Source organism: Sitophilus oryzae, unplaced genomic scaffold (assembly GCF_002938485.1).
Source record: "Sitophilus oryzae breed Bouriz unplaced genomic scaffold, Soryzae_2.0 scaffold_476_pilon_pilon, whole genome shotgun sequence".
NCBI classification, from domain to species: Eukaryota; Metazoa; Arthropoda; class Insecta; order Coleoptera; family Curculionidae; genus Sitophilus; species Sitophilus oryzae.
In genome coordinates, this window is record NW_022147058.1 from 1272830 (window position 1) to 1283076 (window position 10247).

Genomic DNA, 10247 nt, shown 5'->3' on the forward strand with positions numbered 1-10247 from the left:
TGCGAAGGGAAACATGTCGGGTCACTTGGAAAGTGGCCCTGAATGGGGAGGTCGTTGAGAACTTTTTCGCAGGATTTGGTGCTGTGGTGTCCGTCACACTTAACACAGCGGGGTGGACAGAAACAGTTCGTGGCAGAGTGCCCGAAAAGTTGACAATTGTGGCATTGGCGAGTGCCATTACCACGATTTTGGGGTTGGATTGTGACCCTGAGTTGGGCCACAGTTCGGACTTGGAAGATATGAGTCTGGCTACGCGGGATACGAATTTTAACTACGGGAAGGGGCTTACCTTTACGGGTAAGTCGATGAATTTCTTTGACTTCGAACCCTTGCGAGGTCAAGTAATCGATGATCATCTCATTTTGGATGTCAGTTTCGAGGTTTTTGATAACAATATTTAAGTCCCTTTCTTCAGGGAGAAAGAAGGAATAATAGCTTATCTTCTGACTCTTGAAATAAGCTGTTATTAGCCTGTGATCGGCAATAGTGGCGGGGCTAATTTGTATACCGTGTTGCACGGTTTTGGAGCTTTTAATGGCGATTTTTTGCTCCTGTAGTCTGCGAGTTATACTCGACCATAGTCGAGTATCTCTCAAAACTATCGGAGTGGGCTTGGCGGATATTTGTTTGGTGGGTTTTTCTTGCTGCGTTTGAGGAGCAGCAGAGGGAGTAATTTCAGCAGGAACCTGTCTAGCAGGGCTGCTGGGACGATTTGCTGGATCTTCCACAGAGGTACCAGAAGAAGATGGACCTGAGGAAGATGGGCCTGGAGTGGGGAGTGGGGGGAAATTATCATGTTTTGGGGAAGCAGCCCTCGCTGCTATTTTCTTATTGTTTTTGATTGATGAGAGGGAGTCGTCAGAATTACTCTGACGTGCCCTCTTCTTTCTAAGGACCTTCCTCTTTGGGCTAGAATCCTCTGGCTTTTCAGATGAAGTTTTTGGAATTTTGGGGAGTTTACGGCCGTTTGACTCGAGAAGTTCACGGAGGTTATTTATTTGGATCATGAGATCGAAGAATTGAGCCTCATACTCGTCTAGTTTTTCTGGGAGGACGGGAGAGCGCGTGTCACTCGAATCTGATACGTAAGAAGTAATTGAGGAATCGTCTGATTCCATTGGAATGTCGTTTATGGGAGATTGGGTGGAATTTACTGAACCACTAGGGTTCATTTTTGGGGGTCCCCGGACGATGTCCAGGGATGTGGAGAGGTTATTCGACGACAGAACAATAATAATATAAAATATTCACTTACCTGAAAATTTTTCCTGGGGATAAATCACTACACTAATACACTACACTGCCGGCGCGGTACAAACCGAGCGCGAATTTACTGTGAGGGCTGCGATGTTCACTGAACGAAGCGCGGTACTCAACTCAATGACCTGACGACGGAAGAGCGAAAAATTCAGTTTTTAAACGGAGCGTTTGAAGATCTTAGGCTCCGCTCTCCCGCCGCTCTGTTGCGGTTCTGATATCTCATTGGTCGCTCACGCCGGCTATTTAAATCGACTGCGCTGTAGCGGCCGCATCAGTATAGTCAACGACGTGACGACGTACGTTACTCAGGTTCATCTGAAAAGCCAGAGGATTCTAGCCCAAAGAGGAAGGTCCTTAGGAAGAAGAGGGCACGTCAGAGTAATTCTGACGACTCCCTCTCACCAACCCAAAACAACAAGAAAATAGCAGCGAGGGCTGCTTGCCCCCAACGTGAAAATTTCCCCCCACTCCAGGCCCATCTTCCACAGGTCCATCTTCCTCAGGTACCTCTGTGAAGATCCTAAAATTCGCCCCAGCAGCCCTGCTAGCCAGGTTCCTGCTGAAATTACTCCCTCTGCTGCTCCTCAAACGCAGCAAGAAAAACCCACCAAACAAATATCCGCCAAGCCCACTCCGATAGTTTTGAGAGATACTCGACTATGGTCGAGTATAACTCGCAGACTAAAGGAGCAAAAAATTGTCATTAAAAGCTCCAAAACCGTGCAACACGGTATACAAATTAACCCCGCGAGTATCGCCGATCACAGGCTAATAACAGCTTATTTTAAGAGTCAGAAGATAAGCTATTATTCCTTCTTTCTCCCTGAAGAAAGGGACTTAAATATTGTTATCAAAAACCTCGAAACTGACATCGAAAATGAGATGATCATCGATGACTTGACCTCGCAAGGGTTCGAAGTCAAAGAAATCCATCGACTTACCCGTAAAGGTAAGCCCCTTCCCGTAGTTAAAATTCGTATCCCGCGTAGCCAGACTCATATCTTCCAAGTCCAAACTGTGGCCCAACTCAGGGTCACAATCCAACCCCAAAATCGTGGTAATGGCACTCGCCAATGCCACAATTGTCAACTCTTCGGGCACTCTGCCACGAACTGTTTCTGTCCACCCCGCTGTGTTAAGTGTGACGGACACCACAGCACCAAATCCTGTGAAAAAACATTGGACACTGCCGCACTTTGCACGAACTGTGGCGGTCCACACCCCGCAAACCACATCCTATGCCCAAAAAAACCCAACAACCCGGAAAATCGACCCTCCTCTAATGAGGACCGACCAAATGACACTAGAAAACCCTCTGGCTCCAGTTCAACCACCCAATCCTTTTCCTATGCAAGTGTAGCTAAAGGTAGCACAACCCCGCAGTCTGGACCTCCACCCCCCCTTCCCCCTAGTCCAGATTTCCAAAAACTTCTAGCTGAGCAAATCTCAGCTCAAAACCTCTTCGGCCCCGCATTCCAGCGGCTTTTACTCGAGCAAATCCAAGCTCAAGTCCAAGCCGCAGTTGCGAACATGCTTTCCGGCATGCTCGCTTCCCCCCTAAACCCCCAGCCTAAGCAATGACTTCCACTCATGCCAAAGGCCTCCTCATAGTCTCTTGGAATGCAAATTCCGTTTTTCCCAAACGGCTCGAACTTCTCGACTTCATCACTCAATCCAGTCCCGACTTAATACTAATCCAAGAGACTTACCTTCGCCCTCACACTTCTTTCAAATTTCCCAACCACCTAGTCTACCGCAACGACCGCCCTGACCGACGTGGCGGAGGCACCGCCATACTCGTCAAAAACTCACATCGCCACACTCCCCTTCCAACACCCCTGCTCCGTTCCATCGAAGCAACAATAGTCCAAATACAAACATCCAACAGCCCCGTCGTTGTGGCATCCATCTACATCCCCAACCAGACCTCTCGCGAGGACACAAGACACGATCTCGAAATGCTTCTCTCCTCTACCAACTTCCCAATCCTACTTGCTGGGGACTTTAACGCCAGACACCGGCGTTGGGGATCCCGGCAAGGAAACCCCCGAGGAACGGCAGTAGCCGAACTTCTCAACGACCTCCCCATTCAGGGACACTTTCCAAGTGACCCGACATGTTTCCCCTCGCACGGCCTACCATCGACTATAGACTTCGGACTTTCCCAAAACATAACGTCCCACATGTCAGTTTCAGTGCATGATGAGCTTAGTTCTGATCATTCCCCGGTGTTCTTTACTGTCACTAATACCCACACGATCTCCACCCATAAAACACGAAAAACCACCAACTGGAAAAAATTTACCAAAACACTCCAAGAACACCCGCCCACCCTACCGCGCATCGCGGACGCCGCCTCGCTCGAGGCGGCGGTCTCTACCTTCACTTCAGCCATAACCCAAGCCATAGAACATAGCACTTCAACAGTGCCGAATAACCCAAACAACCCCTTTCTGCCCCCCCACATATCCGAGCCCTTATCCGCGAGAAAAACTGGCTCAAACGCCAGTATCGTGCCCGTCTCGACCCCAATCTAAAGCGACAGATTAACAGTCTGGTACGCGAGATTAGGAAAGAGCTCAAACTTTTCAGAGATGAAAGGTGGGAGAGCTTCCTATCTACGCTGGAGGACGATAAAAAGTCGCTTTGGAAGGTTCAAAAGCGAATGAGAAACACAAACTCACGCTACGTCCCCCCAATTCACGGCCTAAACGGAGTAGTCTATTCCGACGAAGCGAAGGCAGAGGCCTTTGCCGACTCGTTAGAACACCAATTCCGTCCAAACCGAAACCCAGACGACGACATCGACTTCGATGAAGTCGTAGAAGATTTCTACGAAAACTTCGTAGCTCCCATTCCCCCTCTCCAGGCCCCTATCCCCCCAGCAACTCCTAAAGAAATTTCGTCCATCATCTCCACACTGCGCAGCAGAAAAGCCCCAGGTCACGACCAAGTAAACAACATCGCACTGAAACACCTCCCTGAGGTTCTTATAACCCAATTTACCACCGTCATTAATCTGATAATGTCCCTTAGATATTTTCCGAACGTTTGGAAACTAGCCATAATTATTCTAATCCCAAAGCCAAATAAGAACCTCACGTTCCCAGAAAACTGGCGTCCCATCAGCCTCCTCTCCTCCCTCTCGAAACTGGCTGAGAAAGTTATTCTCTCCAGAATAAACGACTTCTTGGCTAGTGCCGAGATCATCCCCCAGGAGCAGTTCGGATTTAGCCAATCCCTCTCCTGCGAACAGCAAGTCGCACGCGTGGTGGAACATGTCACGCAGGGTCTAAACGCCAAGCGGGGCACTGGTCTTGTCATGTTTGACATCGAGAAGGCCTTTGACAAGGTTTGGCACGAAGGCCTTGTGTACAAACTTCACCACGTTCTCCACTTTCCCCAACAGATCACCCTCATCATTAAATCCTTTCTTGTCGATAGGAGATTCCGGGTCCGCATCGGAGACTCCCTTTCCACTCCTCGTGCTATAGAGGCGGGGGTACCGCAGGGCTCTTCCTGTCGCCCACACTCTATAATACCTTCACTTCCGATATCCCTAAATCCCTGGAGACTCGTCTTGCGTTATTCGCAGACGACACCTGTCTCTACTCCACTGCCTCGAGCAATGGAATTATGAGCAGGCTCCAACCCCACATCGCCCAGCTGCTTGATTGGTTTTCCCATTGGAAGATCAAAATCAATGCAGCGAAAACCCAAACCTTGTTCGTCTCCGGACGAATGAGGCTCCCACTACCTCCTCCGCTAGTCATAGATGACGAAGAGATCCCTTGGGGGGAAACCGCCAAGTATCTTGGAGTCACACTAGACCGACGGCTATCCTGGATCCCTCATATCGACAAGAAAATATCTGGTGCCCGTGCCACTTATGCTAGCCTTCATGGCCTCCTCAGCAAAAAGAGCACCCTCTCCCTCTCAAATAAAGTCCTACTGTTCAGAACAGTCATTCGCCCCCAGCTCCTCTATGCAGCCCCAGTATGGTGTAGAGCTTCCGACAGCCAAATCCACAGACTCCAAGTCTGTGAGAACAAAATCCTCCGCTATATCACCAGAGCTCCCTGGTATATACGAAACTCCGACATACGTACTGACCTACGCATCGACCCCATCCCCAAATACCTTCGGGATCGTGCCTTGAAGTTCTACGAGAAAATCGGTACTATCCCCAATAGTACCCTAAAAATCTTTGATTACAATCCCGAGGACTATAGAAACTTCAAATACTCCCATCTTAAAACCATTGTTCTAGACAATTAATTTTGTCCCCCCCCTTCTCATAATATAGTCCTCCCATTACCCCACACCCCCCCTTCTTCCCCACATATTAGCAGGAATAATAGCTGACCATCTTCGGCGGCTGATTCCTCGGAGGTGGACTTTTTTAGTGGGTATCAACACGAGTCCCACACTGTCTAGGGTTATTTCTATGATCATCTCTCTCTCGAGATGGTCATGGAAGTGATCACTATTCGTCTATAAAGATTTTTTCAACCACCCCTCACCAAAAAAAAAAAAAAAAAGTACGTTACTCAGGTTTTCCTCCAAGTTTCTTTACACATATTTTATTAACCAAAAATGTCTGGCCGTGGTAAAGGTGGAAAAGTGAAGGGAAAGGCAAAGTCTCGTTCCAATCGTGCAGGATTACAATTTCCCGTCGGTCGTATTCACAGATTGTTGCGTAAAGGCAACTATGCAGAGCGTGTAGGAGCCGGAGCTCCGGTTTACCTGGCTGCTGTTATGGAATATTTGGCTGCCGAAGTTTTGGAATTGGCAGGTAATGCCGCCAGAGATAACAAGAAGACCAGAATTATCCCTCGTCATCTTCAACTAGCCATCAGAAACGACGAAGAATTAAACAAATTGTTATCTGGTGTGACCATAGCTCAAGGCGGTGTTTTGCCTAATATTTAAGCCGTTCTGTTGCCATAGAAAACCGACAGCAAAACCAAATAAACAATCTTGACGGTTCCTTACCTAGCAGATCGCAACCTAAAATCGGTCCTTTTCAGGACCAACAACTATATTTTCGAAAGAAAGAAATTTTTAATGTTTTTAACCAATTTTATTTTATAAAGATGTGGTAAAGCTGCGTTAATATCTTGCACTCGAGTTAGTAAGTTAATATCATGTTTGGATCTATCATAGGGCGTTAGGTATAAAACTCACGGTATGACAATAAATATAAATCGACATTGACAAAAAGGGAATGCCAAGCCGTTTTGATTACCAACGTAACGTCAATTTATTTTTTTTTACCTTTGTAAATTTGTTAGCAACAACAAAAGCTCGACTTAAGCATATATATATATATATATATATATATATATATATATATATATATATATATATATATATATATATATATATATATATATATATATATATATATCAAAAGTAATGTATTGTCAAGAAATCGTTTATTTAGGTTTTTTTTCACAGATATTTAATTTATGAGCCTGTAAAGAAGACAAAGTTTGGTTTTCGATTTACTTAGAATTTTATTTATATAGAGTAGATTGGTGAGGGCCGGCTTGTTTTTATATCGATGTAAAGCAGTATATTTTCGAATTTAAATAATATCTTAGTATTAAGGATAGTAAAATGATTATAGATAATAATAAGGTTATTTTTTTTACTTTGAGACCGTTATATTTGAAGGGTAAGGGGGTGGGACGGATTATAATTATTACCATAAGTAAGCAAGTTTTTTCTTTTTTTTAATTAAGAAATTTGTGGTTCTGAAAAGAATCGATTTTTGAAAATTATTTCAATTAAGAAATATATTTTCTATTGTTTTATCTCGTACGTCGTCTAGGTATAAGATCTGATGTTGTCATTGTCCTTATGGCAAATATATTGTTCGTACCTGCCGTAAAAATTACTTCTTCTTCTTGGGAGAGGCAGCTTTTTTGGCTTTGGAGCCGGCGGAAGCTGCTGCGGTAGATGTTTTGCTGTTTTTGGTTTTGGGGCCTTAGGTTTTTGTCGGTCCAGTTTTGTTGGACTTTTTCGCCTTAGAGGGAGATTTGGGTTTAGCAGAGGCGGCAGTCGCTGCTCCACCAGAGGCGGCTTTCTTCTTTTCGGCTGCTTTCTTTCCGGCTACTTTTTTCTCCGACGAAACGGCTGCCGCTTTTTTAGCCTTTGGAGATCCGGTAGCTTTTTTCGGCGCCTTCTTTTCGGTAGCTGCTGATTTCTTTGCGGCGCCTTTCTTGGCTTTAGCTCCGACACCCTTCTTTCTATCTCCTGCGGCTGACGATGTAGCTCCGCCGCTCGATGATTGTTTAGATTGGGCCGACGAACTTGAAGCTGCCAGTTTGAAAGAACCGGACGCACCTTTACCTTTTGTCTGGACTAAGGTTCCGGATATTACTGCCGATTTCAAATACTTTTTAATAAACGGTGCTACCTTTTCCGCGTCCACTTTATAATTAGCAGCTATGTACTTCTTGATGGCTTGTAAAGAAGAACATCCTCTCTCTTTCAATCCTTTAATAGCGTTGGTTACCATCTCCGATGTCGGGGGATGGGTAGGTTTTGACCTGGGATTCTTAGCTTTCGAAGATTTTTCCTTTTTCAATGAGGAGGCCGATGTACTTCCGGCTCCTGCGCTAGGTTGATTCGAGGGCGACGTGGCCTGTCCACTAACTTCTGCATCTGCCATAACTGATAGATTATTATCACTAACAACGACAATTAAAAATTCGCTAAAATAATATCGAGAGATAGAGCGCGTACGTTAACGTATTCACTGGTCGCTACCAATTGCCCGTCTGACAAATATTCCGGTGGTCGTATCAAAACGGGCGGAGGGAGGACTGAACGGTGCGGCCACGACGATGCTCCGTATTCCGGCTTCGCTCGTACCTTTAGCGCACTGGGAGCTATATTTTTTCTAATTGTTTTTATATTACAATAAATACTCGGTCGAGACTACGATCGAACTGTCGCTTTAACGGGACTGCAAATTTTGTAGGGAATACGAATTTTGGCCTGTTATTCTAGGATTTGTCGCTTAAAAATCGTCTCAAACAGGACGCCGTTCGCATTTCAAGTTAAAATTTTTATTTCATTCGCATATATCATTTGCTTGGCAACGATTCCGTGACAATCGTTTTAACTACAAGTACTTCAATGTATCCTCTGTAAGATTAACGAATTACTTCGTCGTTTCGAATCGCTATCGAAAAAAAAATATTATGCCGGTCTCGCGCCGTTTCTCTTTGAGCCCAAAACGAATGCTCACGTTAACTGGAAATCTAACATTTCGGTTTAAAAAGTGGAGAATGAGTCTGGCGTTTAAAAGTTAAGGAAAATAAAACAGTGGACAAGATAAAAAGGTCCATCATATTTAGGGAAATTGATTTATATGCCGAACGTAGCCAGAGTATGTCTAAAATGTTTCGTACGCTTGAGAAATCTGCCTTAAAAATTAACCGTATCTACGTGCTGAAACCCATATAGAATGGTACTTTTCTATTCAGGAATAAGCGTTCTAAAAGCGCGTCTTCTATTATATAGAAGAAGATCTTTCAAGGAAGACCAAGGTCAACCCCCAGTTTTTCCCTAAATTTAGGGAAATTTTCCCGTCCATAGCGCCCCACCCCATGTAATCTTATAACATGGGTTATATGTAATTTCCCTAAATCTTCTGATTTTTAGATTTGGCAACGTCGCATTTTGCTATGCATCCGGCAACACTGTACGTAGACGCCGAACGCCATCTAACGTCTACCTCCGGAACTACCGCGCGCCACCTATCGGGTAGCTCAAGCGTTATAATGATGGTAACTGTAATTTGGGATGCATGACGTCATACGTCTGACGTCATAGATATACAGATATAATTTATTTTTAATAAAAAGTTCGGTGTAGGGTTTGAACCACGGACCTGTCGATCGCCAAGCTAACGCCTTAATCAACACGACCACAAACGTATTTAAAATTAATTGTAGGTATGTCTATATGAGGGCCCCAAATTAAAGCTGTCTCAAAGGTATAGATCACGTAATGAACGACGTTCGTACACAAGTCAAATACCATATACGAGCGCCATTCACCATATGCCATACACCTAGCCCTGCGCCCCGGGGGGGCCCCCCAACATATAGGTTAATTAAATTAAATTTTTATTAGCGCATTCACCATTTTGTCATTAATAATTTACTAAAAAATCGCCATTTATCAAAAATTAAAAATATATACATTCACCATTTTAACAAGATTTAACAAAAAAATATATACATTCGCCATTTTGTCAAGACTAGAAGAATAAAAAAATATATTAGCGCATTAAAATAATAGCGTAGATTAAAAATATTATTTACTTACCACAAACTAGCTATAGGGGCGCAGCATCAGCAGCAGCAGCACCACCGGCAGCAGCAGCAGCAGCAGCACGACGGCGCAAGGTAAGTACCTAAAATATTAACAATTTATCAAAATTAACTAATAAGCGCTATTAGCATAAAGTAATTAGATGCAATTTCCTATAAAAAAAACAAAAGAAAAAAGTTTAGGTAAACAAAGTTGACTTCGACAAACATCGGTTGTTATCGTAAGCGCGCTGGGGTGTGGCACTGTCCTTTGTCGCGCAAGCTCCAAAACAAACAAACAGAAAAAAATATAAATATGTACATAATGCAAAACATAACGTACCCAAGGGCTTTGATAACGCTAAAACAAAGTTTAGAGGTTACTAAAAAACAGACAAATTTAACAACTTATATCGAACTTGGAAGAAATGTAGGCACAGAAAAATTTAAAAAATGTGTACATAATATAATGCAAAACATAACGATTGAGGGAATGAAAATTAATTTAAGAGTATTAAAGCAAAAAGATATAGGTTAGAAATCCATACTCACCAGGTTTAACACATACACTTACATACTTCTTCTTCAATATAGCATTCAAACGCTTTTCACAACTGGGTTGGAGCAATACGTAACTGGGAACGTGAAGTACAACAG

At 44.0% G+C, this 10247-nt stretch overlaps 2 protein-coding genes across 2 annotated transcripts; one reads left to right on the forward strand and one right to left on the reverse strand.

Moving 5' to 3' along the window:
- Positions 1-1465: 1465 nt before the first annotated feature.
- LOC115886230 (histone H2A) lies at positions 1466-6220 on the forward strand. The gene is made up of 2 exons (XM_030905318.1): positions 1466-1569; positions 5815-6220. The coding sequence occupies exon 2, from the start codon at positions 5857-5859 to the stop codon at positions 6190-6192; it is 336 nt and encodes a 111-aa protein (XP_030761178.1). The 5' UTR covers positions 1466-1569; positions 5815-5856; the 3' UTR covers positions 6193-6220.
- Positions 6221-7252: 1032 nt separating this feature from the next.
- LOC115886249 (histone H1B-like) lies at positions 7253-7939 on the reverse strand. Its single transcript, XM_030905335.1, has one exon. The coding sequence runs from the start codon at positions 7937-7939 to the stop codon at positions 7253-7255; it is 687 nt and encodes a 228-aa protein (XP_030761195.1).
- Positions 7940-10247: the final 2308 nt, after the last annotated feature.

What these genes read in the sequence shown, in the direction of transcription:
- LOC115886230 (XM_030905318.1), top strand. Translation starts at nt 5,857, where the DNA reads ATGTCTGGCCGTGGTAAAGGTGGAAAAGTGAAGGGAAAGGCAAAGTCT.
- LOC115886249 (XM_030905335.1), bottom strand. Translation starts at nt 7,939, where the DNA reads ATGGCAGATGCAGAAGTTAGTGGACAGGCCACGTCGCCCTCGAATCAA.